The following is a 24,998-nucleotide window of genomic DNA, read 5'->3' on the forward strand; positions in this document are numbered from 1 at the left end:
GAGTGCTATTCCTGTGCTATTCTCTACAGGAAACTTACCAGTGAGAACTTAACGTTCTTTCTTGTCAGAGGCTGCAAACAAAAGTTAACTACAACAGACCGTTGATTTATGTAACTGAAAAACTTGCCGCATTGTGCGCAGAGCTATTAAGGAGGGAAAATACCAAGTTAGGAACAAGTGAAAACTCTCTATAAACTCTTTCTTTCTCTCCTGTGTTCTGAGCATCAAATTATGGCCATAGAAAAGTGTTCTTAGTCTGTTTTGCTCTGCTTTAATAACATGATCCAGAATACCCACGACTTCTACGATGGGGAAAGGCACTGGAAATTCACTTGACAGTGTGTCAAGTTCTTCAGCTGCCCTGGTCCAAGCAAAGCTTGGAGCAGTCTGTGCTGTCTCAACAACCCAACGCCAGTATCATAGAGGTGCTGACAGAGAAATGGTGTTGGAGCTGACTATATAGGAATGGTGTCAGGGAACTCTCCACCATGAAAATATAACTGCTGGCAAGTACAGTATGTCAGTTGCCCAGCAGTTAATCTTGGATTAAATGAATGGATTGCTTTTTTGAGTAGATGTAAACTGAGTCAAAGCTATTGCTACTGTATTTTGGTTGAGACACTTGAAACTGAAAACTGGTGTTTTGCTGTCAGTTTTACCGTGCACGTGAATACTTTGAGTGAATTAGGAAGTTCATGCCCATGTTATGCTAGTTAATGATGCAATAATACATAATCATCATATGATAGGCACTGAGTGCATCATTCCTGTGAAATGCAGAAATGCCACCCTTATTTAAGGATGGAAAATGAGGCATAAAAATGCAAGAATTTGCCCCAGGACATACAGAAAGTGAGAGAGAGAATAGGTATTTAATACAAGGTCCTCAAGCTCACATCACTTTTAAGTGATTTTCTGTGTTAAATATACTTTTTGTATGTATTAAGTTAGTTTTGTAATAAAATTAGTTTAGTAGTAGATCTGAAGAAATGGGAAAGGAGCATGAGACCGTAAGTTTTCCAGTGTTTTAGCTCTAGGAATAACCATCGTTTATTATCAATAATCTAGTCCAGTGCCTTATTGTAAATGTTAAAGATGATACAGTAATTAATGGAATTGAGCATAATTAAGATATTTCAACTCTCAAGAAAAAGTGAATTGCTTGGTAATCTGTACTCGTCTGAAAAGCAGGTATTTTGATTGCCTTCAAGAGAAAAGCCATACATTTAGGATAACGAATGGAGGCCATGTGAAGAGGTTGGGGCTGGGGCCAGGAAAGCAGCAGCCATGAGTTCTGTCAGGACCATCCTCAGGGAGAGGATCTGGAAGTTCTGCGGGGAGAATGACATCGTGTTTGTCTGTTAGTCAAGGCCACCAGCAATCTGTCTCACTTTAGTCGAGCAATGATGTTCTCTCAAACACGTGAAGCAAGATGTCAACAGTACATCTAGTGCGTTCGTTGGAAACGTCACCCAGAGCGGGCCAGCGTGGTGCAGTGGGATGGCGCTTTGAAGGAATATCTCACCCGTGACAAGGGAAACTTGGCTCAGAATGCAGGACTGCAGCTGGCCCGCCTTGGGCTCTGCTCTGTGCCTCGCCTTACCAGCACCTGGTGCCGGAGCCACTGCGCGCTGCCGCTTTAAGGCTGGAAGCTCCAGGCACAGCCAGCCATCCTCTGCTCGCGGACACTCTCTGCTTAATAACATTTGCTGCTTATGAGACATCTGACCGGCGAGTCGAGGGCTTCCTTCCAGCGCGGCTGAGTTTTCACCTGCGTGCGGCAGCATCTACTGCCATGGCCAGCAGCAACGGGCTCCGCTGCAGCAAAAACCTGCCAAGTCCTGCAAGAAGTATCGCACGGTGAAGCGACACGCTGGCATCTACACGTACCAGGAGCCGCCCCACAGGTAAGGGACCCTCCTCTCCCCTGAAGTGCAATCTGCCTTATCTAGCACAGAAGTGGGATTTGTCTTTTCACTTTCATTTAGGACAGTGTAGTAATGTGAAAAGGAGCACGAAAAAAAACAACTCTTCTCTTTATATTTAGATGTGTTTTAAACCTCTTTTTTTTTATTTTCACAAAAGTCACGTTTCATACTGCAACATAAACACTGCACATAAAACAGTGTAACTCCAATGAGTTCAGGGTATAGCGGGGTAAGAAATCTCTCTATACTTCTGTGTATTATACTTCTCACTTGAATGTCACCTGTGACTGAGGGGACAGGACTGTGAACTGATGGATCAGTGGTCTGACGTAGCATGTCCTTTGAATGTTCTTACAAGGCATGGTTTAGGCTAAGGTTTATTTCTAAGTAATTAAAAGGTGTTGCTTTTTCAGCAAAATTGCAGGGAACTTTCCCAACAAGTACGTAGCAATACAATTAGAAAAATTCCTAGCTGGTGGTTGTTGCAGTGCTTCAGATTTTGTCACTTCATTCAGGGGGAAACAGTTGCCACAAGTTTTTAGACCTAAGCCTATGCAAGAACAAATATTGCTGCTTTTTCACATACCATACCCTGTTTCAAAGAGAGAACTGAGAGAGCTGTAGCTTAGCAAATGTGGTGACAGCATCAGAAAAGATGATTTAATAATCATCCACAGAAACCTGCATCAAAGCGCATGAATCTTTTTACAGGGATGAGTAATTCCTGGTGTGTGGGGTCCTGCACTCCCGTCCCCCTCAGCAGGGAAGAGGAACGAAGGGCAACTGTGTTCTAAGCATCTGTTCTCCTCCATTCTAACAAGGAAATATTTTATCATTATTAAAATCAAAATAAAAGGCTAACACTACATGGTGAATGAATGAATGTTAAGTGCTCTTGCTAGAAATGTTTAGACAGCACTTTGTTCCAGAAAAATATACAGAGTGTCTTTCTAGCATGATGTACAGGCTGTATGGCTGGAAATGCTCAGAGAGGAAAAGCTGGAATTCGTGGTGGAGAGTGGGGATGATTTATGACTGAGCAGCAAGCGGTGGGGAGGAAAAGAGGCTCATCCTGGTGAGGGGGAAATCATCTGATTTATTCACCAACTTTAAAACAAAAAGGCTGTGCAAGTTCCCTAGCTCACTGCTGTTACATTGCTCTAATAGGTTGGATTCTGTGCAAATAAACAGTTTGCTGGGGATCTGAATGGGAATAATTTGTCTTGTTTTACTTCTCATGGGGTATGCACTGGGCTGCCAGCAACTCGGACGATGATATCGGTGAAGAAAAGGCTGAGAGCCATGACCCAGAGCAGATCTTTCAGAACATCCAGTACCAGAAGGAGATTATGTCCAACATCCGCTGCCGGCCGTGGCCGATGAGGCAGAAGCTGAGGGCGCTCAGGTAACGGTGGTTGCACAAAAGCTTTTAGGCTCACTGACTGTGACAGTGCTTACAGCCTCAGAAGTTTTTCAGTGTAAGCTGGAAGGGATTGCACACAGAAATGATGAAGAGCTGCTAGGAAAGCATGCTGTGAGGATGCTCTGACAAGATCTGAGAGCTGGCTGGAGGCAGCAGCCTTGGGGTGGGAAGTCTGCAGGTGAAGTTGTCTCCTGTACATGCCTGTGGCTCCCTTTAGGTAGTCACTGTACAGAAGAGAAAGCAAGAAATCATGCTTTGGCTTTTGATTATTAAAACAGCGTGTCAGCTATTCAGTGGTCTAAGGAAAGGCTGTTGGTAATGCTCAATGATATATTTTTAAGCTGAATTGTTTCAATCTGTCCCAAAAAGGAAAAAGTCTGCTGTTTTCAAGGTAATTGCAAGTGATGATTGCAGGGTATGAGGACAGAAGCTGGTCATAATATTCAGGTAATATATTGTAAACAGCGGTAAGTACTGGACACTTGTAGGTTTAAAAGGTACTTTCCATGTAGTAATAATGTTTTACAGCTTAAGATTGCAATTATTATATTAATAATTCCAATTTTACAATGAAAGAGTGGGTGCCCAACTCTGTGGGCCACCTGTCCAAAGATGTGTCACGTCTTTCTCAGCATGATCTGTTTGGGGCTTGCTTTATTTTTCCTTTTCATCTGGTACCTTTCTCTTAAAACCCTGTATGATGCTAGGATGCCATTTTAGTCATGAGGAATCCCTACCAGAGGAAGAGCCCTTTTGTAACCTTGGAAGCAAAAGAGATTTTTCTCTCTTAGAGTCTGTGACTTGCTGCCTTCCTGCTCCTGTTGATGAGACTTTGTGGTCCCCATCCACCTTCTGCTGAGGTCAAAGACTGCGTATGACCAGATGAATATGCACCTCTCTGCATCTTACAAGAGAGCTACACCATATTTGCAGAAGAGGTGTTAGTATCCACATGAGATTAACCAGCCTGTCACGGCGATCTTTTTATTTTACTTATTTGGGTTGTGCCATTTTAAAAGAAAAATCAAAATTCTGATTTTGATTCTTTTTGAATCAAAAGAACAGAGAAAATAATTAGAGGAATAGAAAACTCTCCCTGCAGTCGAAGTTTTGAATGCTGAGTTTTCTCAGACAAAATTCTCAGTGGTTTTAAAGTGTCAGTAAAAAAGTCAATAGAAAAAGAAAAAAGCTTTGCCTGGATAAGGATTTTATGGTGAGACAGTCCACGATTGTATTTCGGAGCATTTGACAACTTTGCTAGTCGCTGCTTGGGCAGAATAAGGGGCTCCGAGCAGCGGGATTGATGTAGGATGAACTTCCACCTTCTTGTGCAGGCAGGCGAAGGAGATTGTGCTGAAGTATGAAGGGAGACTCACGAGAACAAGAGGTTACCAAGCCGCTGGTGCAGAGGTACGGCTGCTTTTTCTTAAATTACAGCTCTTCTCTATACCAACAGTCATATGCAGTTTTCGTTCACAGATGCGTGTGTTTGCTAGGCAGTCCTGATCTGCAACTCAGAAACTCTGTAGGGGGAGGAAAAAGCATTTAAAAGCTGCTTGCCTTTTATTTTCTCTATTGTGAATTTAGTAATTACATTTTTGCGTACTAATTTGATGTGTTGAGGGATGAATGTCCTTCTATTGATGCAGAACAAGCTTCCTTCTCAAATAATCTACAAATATTGATGCCTGCCAGAGGGGGCAATTGGGAAGGGGATACCAACAACACGATGTCAGTATTCTCTGAAGAGCTTTTTTACCAGACTGTGGGGCCACAGTTCAATAGTTTAGTATGAAAAATGTGTCTAGCTTTTAGTATGGAGGCCAATCCTACAGTAGCTTATGGTAAATATATTTCCTTGCATAATACTCAAAGAATTTGAATCTAATCTTAGCAAATCTATTTACGCCACTTAAAATAGACCCTGGCCCTAGTTGCTGGAAATTAATAACATGTAGGAAATTGTCCCTAATATGCAATCAACAGAAATCTTTAGTCATCTAAGCAGTTAAGAATATTTTCGTCATCATAATGAGCAGACTTTTAATGATGCAATTTATCTTAATTCAGAAAGGCAGGGTTGTAACAGTAAAATTTATTTACGTGAACCAAAGGAAAGGTCACGTATGTATCTGTTGTTCTGTTATGTCGGTCCACAGCAAAGTTTAAAAGTACTACTTTCCAAGGTAGGAAAGAGACATTTTTCCTTGTTCTGCCTTTCTGTGTGTGGCAAATGCAGCGGAAGTATGATGCTGTTAAAATAAATACTGGGTTTTGCCTTTGACTTGAATGGAACTAGGATGTAACCTAGAAAGAAAAGTGCTAAGGGTCTGCAATACGTGTCAGTGTATCTGAGATTGGGCTCATTACTTGTTCATATTCCCCTTCCTATAAAAAAACAGAGGCTTTCATCTTAGAGTTCACATGAATAAAAGTTGGTATTTAATCTAATTGCCTGTATTGTGTGTATTTGCCTGAAGATATTCAGAACAGGGATATAATTCAGCAGTTAATTAGCACCACTCATTATGTGTAGGGAAACTGTATTCTTTTTTCCTAGCACAAATTAGGGAATACAGCCTTTACATCAGGGCTACATTCAGCAAATGCAACAGAATGAGCAGCTTTTTTTTTTTTTTAACTGGAAGGGCTTCATTTTTGCGTATTTTCTCAGAAAATAGCATGGTGACCAAGGGGACAAAAATTGTAGCGCAGCAAAACAAGCACTATGTCCTCAAAATTAAGAACTCAATAGTTGAACATGTGCTAAGATCAAAATGCAGCTGTAAGTGTGTATGTTTTTAAGTAAGTTTTTAAAATTGGCAAAATACACACTGTTCATAATTGGACAATACATTCATGCTATTATTTATGAAAATTGAAGTTAAAATAACTTTTAGTGTTTTGACACTGAAAGCATTTTTCCTTTTCAGTTCAATCATTTTATATTTGTGTTGTATTGTTTTTACATTTGCAATTGATGCCAGGTACCCATACTCTGCATTCTAAGAGTATAAATTATCTGTTCGAGTACACAGTAGGCAGGAAAAGAGGTGATAGCTATCTAATTATAACAAATACTACTCCCACATGGTCCCCTCTGTATATTTTATAAATCTGCAGTACAACTGGCTTGATTCCTTTCTCAGCCCTGTGAACCATGTTTTCAAACGAAAGTAGCAATCCTAGCAATTCCCATGCAATTCACAGCATCTACAATCTCTTTGTTTAATTAAAATATTTCCCATTAATGCAATAAAATACTCATACCGCCATAAAATGTAATTAACTTTGGCCAAAGAGATTGATGATATATTCAGTCATTAAAATGTTATTTACTTCTCTTTGGTTCTAGGAGATAAGATTTCATGATACAATATTGACACAGCTGCTGACTGAAATACAGGGTTTTTAACATCTAGCTGTACTAAAAATACTTTATAATGCATGATATACAAATATTATTTTTCTGTTGATAATGTAAAGTTAGAGCTCTAACTCAACAAATCAAAAACTGCACTTAGTTTTGCACACACAGATTTTGTTTCTCCCACAGGTGCGTGCAAACCCCGCTGTGTGCGGGAAGATGCTTTCCTCTGAGCATGCAAAAAATGGAGGTTGAATAAAGACTCTACAAAATATAACCACAGGTTTTCTGCAGGCATCAGCTGTAATACACAGAGCTGAGAATATAGTAGTTGAATTTACTGCTGTTGAATACGAAAGCTTATTTTTCCTCTAAGAAAAACGGGCATTATGCTTCTCAAATTTGAAGTTAGCTGTCTGTTCGTTTGTTTGTCCTAGAAATCAAATTTATGATGTGTAGTGCAGCAGGATTCCCTCATAAATTACACAGAGGCTAGGCATCCCAGCAGTACCCAGCCTGGGTGACTTCTGCTGCCTGGAGCTGCTGCCTGGCCCCGCTCTGCAGTTCCTCCCTTCCGCAGACCCCAGCCATGGAGAAGGCAACAGCGAATGGCGCCCGCTGGCTTCCTTCTGTTGGCTCCTCACGGTCTTTATGTGTAAAAGAGGTAGATTGGTGGCTCCTGACTGTAACCTCAGAGGTGTATAAAGGGTGCTCTGTCTCATCTTTATTGGTATTTGACTGGTAAGCAGAGGCAAGGACTCCTGTGCCTCCCACGTTCTGTGTGTTTCTAAAACCCACCATGGTTTGCTTTACCCACAGACATGCTCCAAGGTCTTCGTAATTAACATTTGTGGGATTTCTTGTGATACAAGATGAGAGAGACCTGAGTAAAATACTCTGCACTCCTATTTTTATTTTTTTACATGCAGAAGTGTCATATTTTTAATTTCTCTGCTTTTTTCCCTCAGCTTTGGAGGAAGTTTATTCGACTTGCATATAATTTTGTGGTAATCTTTATTCCTTGGGAAATGAGAATAAAGAAAATCGAGAGTAAGTATAAAGATTTAATGGTGTTGAACAGTAAAGCACTTGCTATAATGCTTAGCGTTTATTTTTTAATTTACTGAATTAAATAAACAACATTTGGGAGAGAGTTAAATGCAAACTTTCAGCAGTGATGTTTTCATTTTAAACTTTGCTTTTTCTTCTTGGTGCCTTAGACACTGCACAGATCTCATTTATGGTCTTAGTGGGGGGTAACTTTTAAAAAGTCAAATTTTTCCCATTGTTGTTCCAAAAATGCAACAAGATTTGGTTACAGTTTATCACAGTCCACAGGGCAGCATCTTCAGGGCAACATCCCCACATCTGCCCAGGCTTAAGTGTGGTTGTAACCTGCGCCACCAGCCCTTGAGTCTCTGAATGGAATTAAAGCAGCCCTTAACGTTACGTCAGCAGCCACATCATTCCTCTGTGTGTCAGTGGGGAAGGCAAACGGCTGCACGATGCCACCCAGCAGAGCAGCTTCTTGTGTGAACGCTGCTGGTGATCATGAGACTTCACCAACAGAGTTTGTGTTGGAATTGTATTTTCCTCAATGACATGTTAACAATTTCTCTACTTTGCTGTATGCCCAGCATGAATAAGAAAGGTTTTTCTTTTGTTTTATTATTCAAATAATACTTCATGAATAAATGATATGAGCTTTTATAGACTGTGTAGCTCAGATAACTATTTTCTGTGGTTTAAGGTCATTTTGGGTCTGGAGTTGCCTCTTACTTCATCTTCTTGAGATGGCTCTTTGGAATCAATATTGTACTTACCATAATGACAGGAGCATTTGTAGTCTTACCAGAGGTAAGCTCATGTTGTTAATATTTACAGAAAAATGCTTACTGTTGCACTTCCCTTTCTGAATTAAACAAATGCCACACTTAAAGACATACATCAGTTTGAAAAGTACAGTTTAAAATTAATTATTTAAAATAAATTCCCCTATTAAAAGGGGTTTTTTTCTGCCACAGGACAAGCGATTTTTGCTATTAGTGTTAGAGATGGTATTTTGTCAACATGGTACTAGTGCTTTTACATAATATGTCTGTATTGATTACTGAAATGGAGAGCCAAAGCCTAAAAGCTGTAGTTGGTGTTGAGTACGCTTGAGTCCTGTCGGTGTCATTTTCAGGCAGAAAAACATAACATTCCTCTCCAGACTCTGGATTACTGTCCATTAGAAATCATTTCCTAGAAGTTCTGAACAGCCACAACTTTTTTTATTTCTTGCATGCAAGTAAGGCTATTTGTTAACTCTACTAAATTATTAATAAATATTATTTTCCCTCACCTAACCTGTGCTTTAATAACATTATCAGAAAACATGGGAATATCTGATTTTTTTTCTTCTCATTGGCTAAACTGAAAAAAAAGAAAGTACCCCCAAAACAGAAAAGTAAACTGAAATTAAAAAGGTATTCACTTTCATTTTTTACCTTTTTAAGGAAAAGTAGATTTAATCTTGAAATACCATTTTGAGATCAAACACTGTCATATTTAATTTAAAAAAGTTTAAATTAAAACAAACATATCTTTTAAAGCTATTTTGATAATGGTTCCAGTTGATCTCTCTTATTTTCTCAGTCATTTTGAAGATGTCTACAGAGCACTAAATTTCCTCACAGGTAGCCCACAGATAACAAAAAACCCCATCTGGTTTAGTGGGAGACGAATGCAGGATTTCTCATGGAATTTCTAGTTTAGGACAAGGAATGACCCAACACTTGCTATCCTGATAGTATCACCCGTGCAGGCAGCTCTCGCTGGGTTCTGCTGTGCAGCCCCAGCTCAGACAGCTTCTGACACCTCCTCTCTTTTCCCCAGCTACTGGCCGGAGCACCGTTCGGCAGCACAGTCAGCAAGACCATTCCCAAGGAGCATATTGCATCTGCTCAAGACCTGGACACCATTTGGTCACTCGGGGCAAGGCTAAAACACTCTTTATTGTTTCGCTCTCTCTGTTGTATTGTAACCATGTGTTACTGCTCTTATTTATGGGCTCTGGTCTTTGCAGGGCTACCTCCAGTATTCGGTTTTGTTTTACGGCTACTACGGTCGTGACAGGAAGATTGGGAAAGCTGGGTACCGGCTGCCTCTTGCCTACTTCCTTGTTGGAATGGCAGTGTTTGCTTACAGCTTCATCATTCTCTTAAAAAAGTAAGGCTTCCCATTTACTGCTGTTTGTAAGCTTGCGTGTTCAGGCAATCGTTAATGGTGTATTTATCCCTTTTCCTCTGTATTTATTCTGCGTAGCTCTATTAACCTGCTCAAGTCTGCTAATATCAGGTAGGCAGACTGAATTTAATTCTAGCTTGCTCTCTATTTTGCTGTCATTTATCTTTGCGCTCTCTTCAGTTTCCCAGTCTATAAAAGGAGGGCAGCACAGAAGCTGATCTGTGTGCTTTGTGTTTGTACAGTGTAAGGTCCGACGCTCATGGAAGTCCTTTCTGTTTTCCTCTTTTCTGGTATAAATATTGCTATAACATAAATTTATTTTTTATGTGTAATGCATTCAGCATTATTATTCCCATTTATTGAAACACAAATATAAAAATTCCATCCTAGATGTAATACCATTGGCATTGTTTCAGCCGATATGTGGCATTATGTTCGAATGGGAGCTTAATTCCTTTGCTGCTGAAGGGCCAGGAGCAGGAGTTACTTAGCAGAGAGTAAGATTGCTAGCACTGACTATAAATCTAGGAATGTGCAATGCTTGGAGAGGGACAAGGTCACTCTATCCTTTCCTGATTTGCTATCCCTTCCCTTCTGGATACCTATTTATCCGGCACAGTGCAGTCCGGGGACATTTTTAGCACTGCCTGTAATAACTCTTAGTTTTGAAGCCAAACCTTCCCTTTTCATTTATTTTTATTCTGCCTGCTGGTTTGTGTCAAGGGTCACTGGTATCTTTGACACTGATGTATACTTCTGCAGTTTCTGGATACGATTAGCTCTTCCCCTTCTGTCTTAGCTCACTGACTCTTTGCTTAGCTCCTTACAGTTCCCCTGTTAAGGTTGTCCTTTTGGATGCCCTTTCTTTTATAAGATACTAATCTTAATTTCTTTTCGTACACTTTGCAATATTCTGCCGTCTTGCCTGAGATGAGTAAGTGAGGTTTTCTTCTTTTTCCCCAAGGTCTGTAAAACAGCACTGAGTTTCTATTTGACAATAACATATGTTTTGAGGGTGAAAACAATATAGAAAACAAATATCTTCTGCATGATCGCTAGTTTTGCCAAACTAGCTTGTAATCACAGTAATAGTGATCTTAGTGATAGTATCTTCCAGCTGGATCCTATCTGCAGATTGTAAAACTGAAATATGTTTAAGTCCACAGCTCTAGTGAGATTTATTTGCTTTATTTGTCAGCTATAAAGAATGTAAATATCAAAATGTCCTTCCACAGGGAGTCACTTCTGCACTAGAACAAAACTGAAGTTCATGCTCTGAACCTCACTCCATTTTATTTTCTTCAGAAAGATGCCAACAATGACACTAATTGCTGCAAACTTTTGGTAGTTCTAAAGGCGTAGACATCTGAAAACTATGAACCAAACCACTGATTTCCTTCATATTCATCTTCACACATCAACAACTGTTGAATATTTGTTATTTTTTTTACAGAATGGCAAAGAACTCAAGAATGAGTTTAGCAAGTGCCTCTGATGAAAATTACACTTTTTGTTGGAGACTCTTCTGTGCTTGGGACTATTTAATAGGAAACCCCGAGGCTGCAGAGAGCAAAGCGGCTGCCATAGTTAATAGCATTAGGGTGAGCAACTGACCTTCAAATTATTTAGAGCTGATTTGTTTGTTAGTCTGTAAGCTATAGAAGTCTTTCCTCTCATTCCCTTTTCCTATTGTTTTTTGGTATTCGTTTACAGATCTGTTTGCCTAGGGGAGGGCTGGTATCGCATCTCTGTGTGGTATTGCAGTCACATCACACTTGCTGACACTGTTCTGTCCCAGAAAGGCCATTATCCTCTTCTTCAAAAGAGTTTTATTTTAATGCCACTGTATGTGTGACAAGTTAGATAATGAGAAACAAATTTGTTTGTGATGCAATTTCATTGAGCAATAGAATCAAATTCATGCTAACAATGTGAAAACATTTATTTCAACTCTCCATAACAAATGGTCCAGGGACATCTTACAGTTCTCTCAATATTAGAAAATGGCTTTAAATACAGATGGTTTCCAATTAGAATTTAAGAACAGATATGGTTTTCGTAAAAATAAATTTATTTCCCAAATTTGGTGCATTCTCATGAAGTCATTGAACAAAATTACTTCAAATTGTGGCAAGGATAAATTAATAAGACAGGATATTTACTTATTTTGATGACTGAGGATAACTTATGACAGTTCTGTGTTATATTACTGACTCATGGATTCTATAGGCACGTCCTGCAAAAAGATCTGGTAGTGTAAACCTCTGGTTGTACCCCATTGAACGTGCATGACTGAAAGTGCACAAGTATTTGATTACTGTGTATTTGTTTCTCAGAAATCTCCTTCACTATTTAAGCTCACTTATCACTCAAAAAACTATGCAGGACAGAGAGGTATTTATCTACTTGCACTTCCAGGATGTGAAGTTTATTATTAGTATACTTGGTAACTTCTGTGAAAGATATGTGCATTTCGTTTGCTGAATACTATTAAAATGATAATGCTGTGTTTCTTTCAAGGAAGCTATATTGGAAGAGCAGGAAAAGAAGAAAAGCAAAAACTTGTACGTATATAAAACCAGCGATACTTTTCAGAGCACTGCTTCAATGCAGATAGCAGTGCTAATCTGCTTGTCTTGTACTTCTAAAAACCATATTAGAAAAGACCTCTGGTGTCATAAGACAACCTACTGTATTGGCTGTGTCTTCTTGTTTTTTTCCAGGGCAGTGACAATAAGCTTAAGAATTATTGCAAACATCCTTGTGCTTCTCTCACTTGCTGGTAGTATTTACATCATATACTTTGTTGTGGATCGATCCCAAAGGTTAGAGCGCACCAAAAAGGAATTGACTCTTTGGGAAAAAAATGAGGTACACTGTCTTTCTGTCACCTCTGTGTTAGAAGTAGGATTATTGTCTCAGGGCTCTCTGTAGCATTCGTGTGCATTGAGGTGTAAATCGCAAGAGATTAGCCAGGAGAAATGAGGAACCAGAGGACAGAGTGGCGGTTCCCTGGATCTCTCTTCGCACACTTGCTGCTGTGCTCTGCAGCAAGGTGTCACCAGAGCTGAAGCAGGCAGGGGGGTGCTGCAGGGACTGCAGTTCTAGCTGGCCCCCTGTTGTGAGGATAAAGCATAAACTCTCCTGTCACTTACAAATCTACTTTTGCGCCCATGATTTTGCTGAGCGAACACTGGGCCAACAGACTAGAAAGGAATCAGCTTTGACAATAGCTATTGATTTCAGCTGGGGGATACTGAATGTTCAGTGAATATTCCCATTTAGAGGAATGAGTGGATACTGAGAGTAGGAAGTGAATAGGTATGGAGATGCTACTCATCCATTTCAGAGGAAGATGCTGGCTTCACATTTCCCACATGTTATGTTTTTATTTTAATTAATAAAGTAGTAACTTTAAAGCTAGAATGTCTGGAGTAAAGATCCCCAAGTGGTATTCCAGATCTATAATTTTGGATAACTATTGTTATCACAATGTCAATAATAACTTTCTAAAGCATCACCTCCAAGAAAAGCAATCACCAATCTATGTGCATCAGCAGTATTTCAATCAGCAGTCAAAGTACCACAGAAGATCTACATGCAAAGCTACAAAAATGCTGCGTCTTTCTGTTCTGTAGGTGAGTGTAGTTGTGTCACTGATTACAATGATTGCACCCTCTGCTTTTGAACTTGTGGCAGCTCTGGAGATGTATCATCCAAGGACCACTCTTCGCTTCCAGCTTGCCAGGTATGGGCATTATGCAGTGTAGAAAATATGTGGGAAGAAAGGGAGGAAGAGGAGAGATATGTTCTGGTTGCATGTTTTAGTCCAGCCAAACCAGAGAACGTACGAGAAGCTGATGGGATAACAATGCTGATAATCCGTATCTTATTCTTCTTGGTTTCAGGGTTCTTGTTCTATACCTGGGAAACCTCTACAGCTTAATCATTGCTCTCCTGGATAAAGTGGACAGTATGAGTGTCACTGTAAGTTTAACCTGATGTTTTCTGATGTGTAAAGCTAGTAGACTTTATAGATAGAATTCCATTTATGGTGATATAGATGAAGTCAGATGAAAATTTGTTTGAAATTTATTAAAACATATTACAGTTTGATAGGATTGTAAAGTTAAGTTTAGTTTGTAATGTTCATTTAGAACTACTTCTAGTTTTTTAGGATAACTGGATCCATTTGATTGCTATTGTATCACAATAAATAGATTTCTATGCGTTGTTTTAACTGCTTAAACAAAAAATAAGAAGTCATCACTTTACGCAAAATATTTCCAGCCACCTAAAATCAGATTTCAGTACTGTCCTTATGAGTTTCATCTCCATCTGTACATTGACAGCTACTTAACAGTCACCGAACTGCTGCTTGAAATTACATTAAGAAATGGCTCTGTGTGTGTACATTGTAGAAGGTACAGACATCTGCATGTATTTAGAGTTGAAAAGTAGCTTTCAGGACATTTATTATTTCAGGACTCTGATGTTAACAACAATGCAAGTAATTCTACCACCTTCTTAGCAAACAAAACTCTTTCTAAAGAAGGCAATTTATCTGCAACTATTTCTGATGTACAAATTAAGAGAAATGGCATTGTCACATCGGAAGAGAGTCGTGCTCAAGGCTTGACAGTCCCTGACTCGCTGGTTAACAAAACAGTTTCCTTCAACACCCACAACCCACAGGATCAGTGCTGGGAGACGTATGTTGGTCAAGTACGTAATTGTTTTATTATGTCATCAACTTATTCCTAATCCACACTTGACAAAAAAAAATAAAATCATGTTGTGCTGTGTTCAATTTTAGAGCTTTTCTTTGTATAAATTCCAGAATTTAGCTAAGGATTGTGTAGAAAGAGTAAAAACTATGCAAAGTGATTTGGCCACAGACATAAGCTTTGTCTTTTGTTCAGTATCTACAATGTGTTTAGTGTTGCACAAATGTTCTTTTGCCAGGCTTCAGTCTCTGTCTTCAGCTCTGCACAGGCAGATCTCTACAGGTGCATGATACAGATCCTATTTTAATAGGATGCATCCTATTCAACTCATACAGAGAAACATGACTATAAAAATGTACAGACGGTAACATGCACCCTGTGCAGATTCAGATTGCTGCCTGGATAGGTGGGGATGCAGACCCAAGCCAATCATGAGACTGTGCTCTTGGTCATATGTACAATATCTCTGAAGTCTCTATTCATTCTGCCTCAGTAAATGACTAGAGAATCAAGTGTTCTTCACTTCTTCAGAGAGAAAGAGGACAACAACAAAAGGTTTCAAAACACTGTCAGTTCATAAGGATGGAGCCAGCTGGGTGGCAGCGCCCTGCACGCATGTTCCCACAGTTAGGCTGCCGAAATTCTGCAGACTTAATATAACACTTTTAGTTTCCCTACATGTGAAGCAAGCATCACTTGTGGCCTTTACTTTGAGTGACTAGCAGGGGCACTGACACATACAGAGAGAAATTTTAACCACACAAAATTCAAAAGATGTTATCTGATCCCAATGTACTTTGGTCCCTGTCAGTGTTGCGCTTATGTCTAGGCCACTAGATGAAGAATGACGCTAGCGTGCTTCTGACTTGCTGAGCTCCTTGTTCCAGGGTGAGCAATATTAAAGGTTGTCTTTGATCGTGTGGAGCAAAAGCCCCTTCCCAGGTTTGATAGGCTGATTTCTGTTCTCGTATGCCCCTCTCCCTATTGCATGGGCATCAGGAAATTTTTAGAATCGGCATTCATGGGGTTTTTTCATTGTTTGTTTCCCAGAATGGGCTAGAGGTGTTCAGAACTGAATCGTTACTATTTAATTGTATGTTTTTACAGCTCAGTTAAATATAGAATGATAGAATCACAGAATGGTTTCGGTTGGAAGGGACCTTAAAGATCATCTAGTTCCAACCCCCCTGCCACAGGCAGGGACACCTTCCACTAGACCAGGTTGCTTAAAGCCTTATCCAATCTGGCCTTGAACACTGCCAGGGTAACCCCATTAATTTTTAAGCGCTAAACAGGTCTCTTTTATGGCTTGATCATCGATCCTAGTGCCATTGGTTTTGGTTTTGTATTAATAATAAGCATTTCTCATTGTGAAGCACTTAGCAAGTACACACTACAACAGTCAGTATAATAAAGGATTGGGTAGAACAGCAAAAAACCCAACCCATTTCAGTTTAGCTAGATCAATGTTCAGAACAGTCATTAAAAAGAAAGCTTGAAGCTATCATGACCAGAGTTCTATTGCTGTAAGCAATAGAAGGCACACTGGAAGCTTGATTCTATTTGTTCTCTTTTCTAGAACAAAGGCAAGTGAGGGAAAAGTCAAACAGGAAAAGCTTAGAAGGAAATAATTTATATGTTCAAATCATATTTCATCAGGATACTAAGCTTGAGTCAAAGTACAAAATACAAGTAAAAATGCGAGAGCCATATACGGTCCATTTGCTTCCAGAATGACTCAGTATGTGTGAACACTATGTATTTCAGGAGATGCTAAAGCTTTCAATTATCGACATGATTTTCACAGTCGCAAGCATCCTGCTAATTGATTTTTTCCGTGGACTGTGTGTCCGATATTTAAGTGATTGCTGGTGCTGGGATCTAGAAAGCAAGTTTGTAAGTACAGTCTTTATTTTATCAAACCAAAATGCTGAACGCCCCTTCCCTTAGTATTGAACTTCCTTAAGGCCTTTCACTAGATAAATTTCTTGGTAGCACGCATCCAAAAAGGCATAGCTAATACTGAGTTTAAATTGGAGGGCACAGGGTAAGTGCTGAGATTGGATGTTTTTCTCAAGCCTGCTCTCATGGATGTGATGCAAAAACCTCTTTGTCTTTCCTAAAATGAGATCATGGAGCAGTCCCAGTGTCAAAGATGAAACAGATGGCGTGGGGTTGCTCCCCACGTCCTCTTTTCTGTAGCTGTAACATCTATCCATAATGTAGACAGTGGTTCAAGAAGCAATAACCAAAATCATATAGCCCTTTAAGAAAATTACGGTGAGTAACACTTGGTTAGCAAGAAGCTGTTGGCATAAGAAAGGCTGAGGACTGTTCTCTGTTGTTAACTAAAGAAGTGAAGTAAACGAGAGGAATTAGTTTATTTAATCCCCCGCTGCAGAGTAGGTTTTACTGTGTTCCCACTGCCTGCCAAAAGCTGGTATTTGATCTGGATGTTTCAGGCTATGTGCTGCCTGCAAACTGACTCAGTCAAATGCTTCTAATAAACGATCTGAAAAAAAGATTAAGACACGGTATTCATCCTGCACTGTGTTTCTTGTAGCCAGAATATGGAGAATTCAAAATCGCAGAGAATGTATTGCATTTGGTCTACAACCAAGGAATGATCTGGTATGTAGTTCATAGGCTGACTACTAAGTCAATCTGATTATTTCCAATGAAACCTATTCAAGTAGGATATTGGCTATGCAGCCTTTTATACTTTATTATAAGAAGACATAGTCTGTTAACAGTGAGCAGCTGTTTACCTGTTTTTTTCATATGTTCTTTTGCTATTAAAATTGCTTCTGGCAACACTGAGCACTGCAATGATATTATTTTTCCAGGATGGGAGCTTTCTTTTCACCTTGCTTACCAGCATTCAATGTTCTCAAGCTGATTGGACTCATGTACCTGAGGAGCTGGGCTGTGTTAACATGTAATGTACCACATCAGCAGGTTTTCAGAGCATCTCGGTTAGTCAAAATAAGAACAAAAGATAAAGAATAAATCAAATGCAGACAATGGAAATGTCTTCTGTGTATAGGAACAAAACGACAGATTTTAGCTCTGAAAGCTGACAATCAAATTTGACCAATAGCAAAGGTCTGTGAAAAAAACATAGTGAGAAACAAGGGTTTGTAAAGGAGGGTAGTTAAAGATATGCAAGAACTGAAAAATATGTAAGGGAATATTCCTGGACCAATATATGTGGCCTAACATAAATGCTTTATTTCCATACTAATCTGATTGAGCACAATAACCTACATGTGTTAATTGTTGCAAGTCCTATTTCTTGATGTTTCTTTCTTTGAAAACTATGAAGTGTATCTGCTTTTGTCTGTTACATCGCACGACAGAATTCCCCATTTTTCTTCTATCATGATGAATATCTTAATTGCTTACTCAAAATGGAAATAATTTAGGGCATCTTTAAATTTTAAGAATCAGTTATTTCTAACATGTTTTGAAGATGAATAAACTTCTGCCACTGTTCTTTTTCTCCCCCAACACACTGGGCAGTAAGGTCAGTTGTCACAGAAGGGTGCTAGAAACAGTTCTCTGGCTGCAGCAGGGCTCTCTGGAAATCAGGGTAAATAGGATTTTGATCATTAAGTGTCTGTTTAAACTGGCTCTGTTCAGACTTTCTAATCACAGCAGACTGATTTTGATCTTTCAGAAATGTAGATCTTGAACTTGTTAGGTAGATACAGACTTGCACCTTTCATGTTGCCTCTGTTTTTCTCTCCGATTAGTATAATCTGAACCATGTTATGCCTTCTTACAGATCCAATAATTTCTACTTGGCCATGTTGCTGTTCATGTTGTTCTTATGCATGTTACCAACAATTTTTGCTATTGCCCGATACAAACCATCTTTAAGCTGTGGTCCTTTCAGGTAAGTAATAATGGGCTAATGAAAATTGCCAAGATTTTATTTCACCCTCTCACAATCAATTCATCAAGTTCAATAATACCCAAATTACAGTTTAAAAAGAAAAAAAACCCCGTTTATAGACAGGACAATCTTTTTCTGCTGATGATGTTTTCCAGTTTAAGATTTAATTAGGTGAGTATGTCAGTGTGCTGAGTGAGGCTCAACTTTTTGCTTTTATATACATGGTCCACCTATTTTGTGTTTACATAATGTAATGCGCCACCGAGCAATCTAGCGCACATCACTGTGCTGTGTCTCAATTCAAGCACCCTCCAAACCTGGCCAATGCTTTTGTGCTTTGGAAAAATTGTTAAAAAGCAAATAATGAACAAGTTGTTTTTATCTTTTTTTGTTTGTTTGTTTTCCTTTCACTGTACTGTTCCAAAGTAGTTTTGGGTGAAATTCCTTGTTTATTCAGTGCAACACTGCTTAACAAATTGAGGTACCTAGGATTTCTTACAACTTAATTTTGCTGCTTTTTTTTTCTCTTGTAGTGGACAAGAAAAAATATATGATATTGTTTCCGAAACAATTCAAAACGATTTTCCCACATGGTTCAACACAGTGATTACTTATATCAGCAGTCCTGTGGTTGTCCTCCCTGCACTACTACTTTTATTGTAAGTACTTTGTTTCTCACAGGCAAGTTAAATTGATTGTATTAATACTGGCCTTATCTTTGGAGAGTTAAATGTTGATACTGGGGAACAAACACTGCATTATTGTAATTCTATTAAGCATATCTGAAAAACCCCACCTTATTGAGTACATGGTATATGGATGAGATGGGAATGAGAGTATGTTAAAAAGACTGTCATCACATTTTCAAAAGGATTTTTTTTGTTCTGGGATACCACGTTAGAGCAAGTTCACCACATAGTGTCAAGGCTTGCAGTGCTGCTGGTTCCAGGAAGTTTTAAGATCCTTCTTCCCTCTCAAGAGCTCCTTGGAAATTAATTTTCCATTTCCTCATGGTCATTAGTTCAGTTTATGACTGTGAACAGGGCTCAGTCTATCATTTAAAGCAGCTACCCAGTCATCCTGATTTCTGACGAGATAAATCAATTATGAAGGTCTGGTCTGAAGTGTTAATGTAATATAACTTGCTGCAGACTTGCCAGAGGAAGTCCTTTCTTACTCTAGCTTCTAAATAATTATTCACAGTTGGGAATTAATATTTACTTTGATCTGTTTGAAATTCACTTTGCTCTATGAAGTATCATTTGTCTTGCATGTACCTTTGTATCATTTTTTTCCCCGTACCCTACAGACAAATGCAGAGTTCATCCCACCAGCAGGATTTTCAGACAAATCAAAAAGACCAAAGCTATACTTCCTATTTGTAACTTTTTCCTCTAAGGTCCCAGCCATGTAAATATGAATATATTTACAAATTTAAGTAGATCTATTGACTGCTTCAAACTGATGGCTAAGCACATATGTAAATGTTTGTGGTATGAAGTCCAGCTATAAGACTTTGCTCAATCTGAAAGCCAGTGTAATCCATCATGTCAGGCCAGATCTGATCTCGGCTGTGCCAGTGTAAATAAGGTGTTATTCCAGTCAGTCAATAAAATTACATTGGTATGAGTGTGCAAACTCAGCTGTAATTCTGGTGTCTCTGTTCTATAACCTTAGACTGGGGAAAAAAGATGAGAAAATATTTATCAACGTTTTCATTTTGAGCGTGTTCAGAATTTAAACAAAAAGAAAGCTAGAAATGCACACAGGGTTACAGGCACAATGAAAAGACCCACAAAAAACCACAGGCACAATTAGAACTGCTGTTAAATCTGTTTTCAGTGTCACTTCTTTCTGTCCTTCATGTATGTTTGCTTGAAAGAAGGCTGTGATCCATTATCACAGTATAAAGGAAACGCTACAAAGCAGCAACTGAACCTGTACATCATTTTGATGACCTATAAACTCTCAAAGAGAAAACTGTCAAGAATGTTTGATGTGACTCATAATCACCTCTTTCACTTCTAGCATGCTAATCTATTACCTACAAAGTATTGCAAGATCATTAAAATTCACCAACAATCAACTGAGAATGAAGATCCAAACAGTAAGTATAATTCAGAGCACTTTTACATCCAATTTGGTGGTTCTTCAGCAAAGTACTAGCCTAGTTAAATCTCTAAAGTAACTTTCAGTGTTTCACAATGTAAAACCAATCGTGTCGTTATCATCCTTACACAGCAGTGGATTTACTCTCTAATCCATAACAATTTACTGCTTCTCATTCTCCTGAATATATTTTAGGAAAGAACTGAAGATAAGAAAAAGGTGGTTCAGATGGCAGTAGGTAAGTTGGTGAGCTTTAGAAATGCTACTATTAATAAAGCATTTGGACACAAAAACATTTTGATTTCTCATAGGGAAGTTCAACTAAGATTTAAAAAAATGTATTTCCTGTAGAGTCCTCCTTTTAGATGGTTTTCGAGCTCAGCTTGACTTAATCTTGGCAGCCCTGAAAGCCAAGGTGTGTAGTTTATACATAAACTCCGCTGGGATCTTTGGACTGGCTATTTGTCTGCTTTTACCACCAACAGGGCAGAACCTGGGGAGGCATCTCTGATAATTCAAATCCTGTCAGACCTTATGCAAAATTCAGAGGGTACTAGGCAGAGGAGGGGGGAGGGAATGCCCCCTGTTTTTTGACCTGAGCAGGTTGCACATTTCATAGGCAACGAAAAGATTTCAGACTTGTCTGCTGTACCTAAGGGAATTTGAACCTGCACCTTCCACTTCTCAGATTTTAGCAGTGAGAAACCACAGAAACAATGCTGTTCTTCTAATACCTCCCAGAGAAGGGAACAAGCAAAAATTTGCCAAGCCAAAGAGAAGACACAATTCAGTAGCTTTATGGCTAGATCTTAATGCTACTATAACCCCCTCATAGCTCTCCAACGGAGACACAAATGGTGAAATACCTGATGTGTAGCAATATAGTGATTAGGAGTGACTATTACAGGCAATAAGGTCTATGTCCTAGTTGGATTTCCTTTGTTACAGAAACAAAATTCAGCTTTTGGCTGTACCCAGCACAGCCACTGGAGCCAGTTTGCTGAATTTGGCCGCCTTCGTATTGGTAGTGGTGTACATTGTGAACTAAAAAGGGGCTCTCGGAGTCATTGGCTTGTTGCCCATTTTGGAATCCTACAGTGCAAAGTCTGGTGTTTTTTCTATGTTGCCCAATACAATGTCTGCTGTGTACCACAGTATGCCGATCCACCCCTTTATCACCACGTGTCCCAGTGTGACACCAGTTTCTCTTTTCTGAACACGATGGGGTTATGTTAGCATTGGATCCCCTGACTGAAAGGTGAATTTGAGCCACAGCATTTACACAGTAGCTTGTGCCTGGAGACCTGGACAGTTCCTGTAATTAATTTCTGTTTTCTAGCCAGAATCCAAAATCTGGATGGGAATGACAAGAGACCAGAGAAAGAAAGTGATATTATCAGCCAGGAGTCTTCTGTTCGGTCCTCAACTCCCCGAAAGAATGGCAGTGTCTTGAACTTTGAATCTCCTGTGAGCAAAGGCACCAGAATACAAACCATTTCCCAGTCTGTGCCCCAAACTGTGCACTCAACTGATGTTGCAAGACCTGTCAATGCAAATCCCACAACTTCAACCTCTTTAACGCCAGCTCCCTCAGTATCAAGTGTACAGAAACCAAGAAACGATCGTACCACAAACAGGCAAGACTGCTTTGGTTTTGAAATGGCATTTATTCCAGCAGCTCCATGACATACCTTTGTTTGTTTACAAAGTAGCTGTGTATTCAGACTGTCTGGAGCAGTAAAACAGCTGAAGAATTATTTAAAAGCAGATTCATTCATGGGTTCTATTCAGAGTGCTGGTGACACCACCTCCTTAACTCTCCCTTAACTGAGATGGGATTATGAAACTTCTGAAATTATGTAGTTGATGGAGGTTACACATGCCTCAAGTAAAGGTAAATACTAAACTTCCCCTCCGGCCTATCACTAAAATAGTTTGTGCAGGACACTGTTTCCATGTACAAGACAAACACAGTAGGAGCGAAGGGACTCTGTGCAGAATGCCTGAGCAGGTCTAGTTGTAGGACAACCAGTTTTGGACATCAGCAGACTGATGCTTTAAGCTACCTATTTTTTTTTTTTTTTTTTTTTTTCCCCCCAAGTGATCAGATAATGAGCATTTTTAAACAGTTCTCAGAACAATAAGAAAACAGGAATGTAACTTGAGAGGTCAGTTGTCTGCTGCTTTTTCCCAGAGAAGGGCAAATATATTTCCTAATTTCTAGAGTATGTTTCTCAAACTGGTCCTAAATATTTGGAACAATGGAGATTCTGTAATCTCCACCCTTACAATCTAGTGAATCAGAGCAATGAATTTTTTAATACGTTTTGATTACGTTAATAGGTATGTGTGTATCTCAATACTTCTTTCCTTTTTCTTTTCCTTCCTAAAGGTACCCAAGCGTTGTGCATGGGAGTGCGAGTGAGCTCTGTAAAACAAAGCCCTACATGCCAGTCACTTTCAAAAAGCACACTGAAGATGTTCATTCCGAGCCTCTCTTCAGAAAAGGCATTCAGCAGGTAAATCCAGATGCTCTTGGGGCAGGGGCTTCTGTTTTTGTGGGACGTAGACCGTATGGTACCAGGTATTTTCTTGTTAATGAAAATGAGCCCCGCAAAAAATCGCTTCGTTCTACCTCCCGACTCCAAAGGCACTTCAGAAAGGATGAACCGGGAGACATCATTGAGTTGTATCCACGCCATGTCAGAAGATACGTGGTTCGAACACCACACCAGGTGTATTCCCCTCATCCCAGTGAAGATGAGGAGGATGAAGAGGAACTTGGGAGACACTTTATTAGCAGATCCCCTCGCCCTCGCTCACTGTCTGATCTTCGCCCAGCACCACGATTTTACATTGGGGAACACGCTGATCCCCACATTCTTATGAGCAAGGATCTAGCCAGAGTGCATTACAAATCCTGGGATGATGGTTTTGAGCTAGACCTGGACAGGCCTCCATATGCTTACAGGAAAGTGCACCTGAACTATCCTGAGCCACGTGTGAAACCAAAATCAAAGCAAAAGCTGGAGCAATCACTAACAGAATCTGATTCCATTTCCATTGAATCCAGCAGTGATCCACAGAACAGCAGCAATGACCAGTATATCCAGGTCATTCATAGCAAGGAAAAGTATCCGAAACCTGGGACAAAACTCACCAAAAAGAAATCAAAAACCAGTGTTGATCTAAATATGTCTGAGCCTAATGAACTGGTATGCTCAAATGTCTGAGAAAGTGCCCCAACCTTTTTGTTTTGAACAGGTATACGTGCATTTGTTGTACTCACTGTTTGAGGTCTGTCAGAATAACTATGACGTAGTCTTTGCAACAACAGTGTATGCAGCCATTCAAGGTGGGAAAAGCATAGTTAGCCTTGTGTTTTACTGTTAACTGTACCTCGCTTTAATATCACAACTGATACGTTGCAAAATTTGGAAGAGAAAACTATTCTAATTTATTACTTACTGTTATGCTGTTAACAACCAAAAACCTAACCTACTGGAAAACCAAAAGCTATGTACTTGGGGCACTTTAATTAAACGAGTTCAAAAATATGTCAGGTGAGGCTCTCTTTGACACAGTCACAGCTAAAGATGCTTCCACTGAATAAATTCAGCAAGTAATCAGCTTCCTACACATAGAGTTGCCATTTACAGTATAATTTATGACCTCTTGACATGCCTAGTTTGAATATGGTGCAGCTCAAACAAATCAGCGATAGGTTAATTACAGAGAATAGTGAGGGTTTTTAGTGTGTCCTGCATGGGCAATGGAGTTATTTGATTGTAGCAATGCGTGCCAGCCTTCCAGATGAAATCCTAGATCTTCTATTAGTTTTTTGGTGAGATTCCTCAGCCCTGCCTGATAAGCTTCACTGTGGAAAACTTTCTATCCAGAGCCTTTAAAAAACTTGCTTCATTACTCCTAATTTAGTTCTATCCTGGTTTTGCACGCCATTGCAATTTTACACCTTCTTTTGATGACGAATATGGCTTTTTTTTTTTCCCCATGTCACTTGGATTACACCTGGATAAAAGAACCATTGGCCTTTAGCCAGAACCGCACGGTCTCCTTCCAGTCGGTTCCACCATGCCGTGCTGTGTTGCCAAAGGCTGGAGGGAGGATGGACATCTCCCGTGGTGTCTCGCCAGCCTCCCCGCAGCCCCAGGCCTTGCAGGGGTGTGTGCTGCCGGCTGACACTGCACCGCAGCCGGGCTCGAAGTGTGTGAGTGGGGTGGCCCCATCTTAGGTAAGAGCAAAGCCTCCACCCTGGTTCCCCGCCGGTTTTGAAGGCCGGAGGTGGTCAGATAAACGT

The 24,998-nt window shown here is 39.7% G+C and overlaps 1 protein-coding gene across 1 annotated transcript; it reads left to right on the forward strand.

Moving 5' to 3' along the window:
* The first annotated feature begins 307 nt into the window (after positions 1-307).
* On the forward strand, positions 308-23,913 carry TMC3 (transmembrane channel like 3). The gene is given in 24 exon segments (XM_068410760.1): positions 308-425; positions 1,807-1,832; positions 1,834-1,907; positions 3,190-3,333; positions 4,686-4,761; positions 7,687-7,768; positions 8,469-8,575; positions 9,596-9,694; positions 9,786-9,928; positions 11,400-11,547; positions 12,467-12,510; positions 12,670-12,817; positions 13,585-13,694; positions 13,855-13,933; positions 14,432-14,671; positions 16,441-16,569; positions 17,237-17,304; positions 17,520-17,648; positions 18,461-18,571; positions 19,105-19,230; positions 20,600-20,678; positions 20,876-20,918; positions 22,020-22,317; positions 23,073-23,913. Coding segments are annotated over 24 exon segments (3,462 nt in total).
* The last annotated feature ends 1,085 nt before the right edge of the window (positions 23,914-24,998 follow it).

Source organism: Nyctibius grandis, chromosome 11 (genome assembly GCF_013368605.1).
Source record: "Nyctibius grandis isolate bNycGra1 chromosome 11, bNycGra1.pri, whole genome shotgun sequence".
Lineage (NCBI taxonomy): Eukaryota > Metazoa > Chordata > Aves > Nyctibiiformes > Nyctibiidae > Nyctibius > Nyctibius grandis.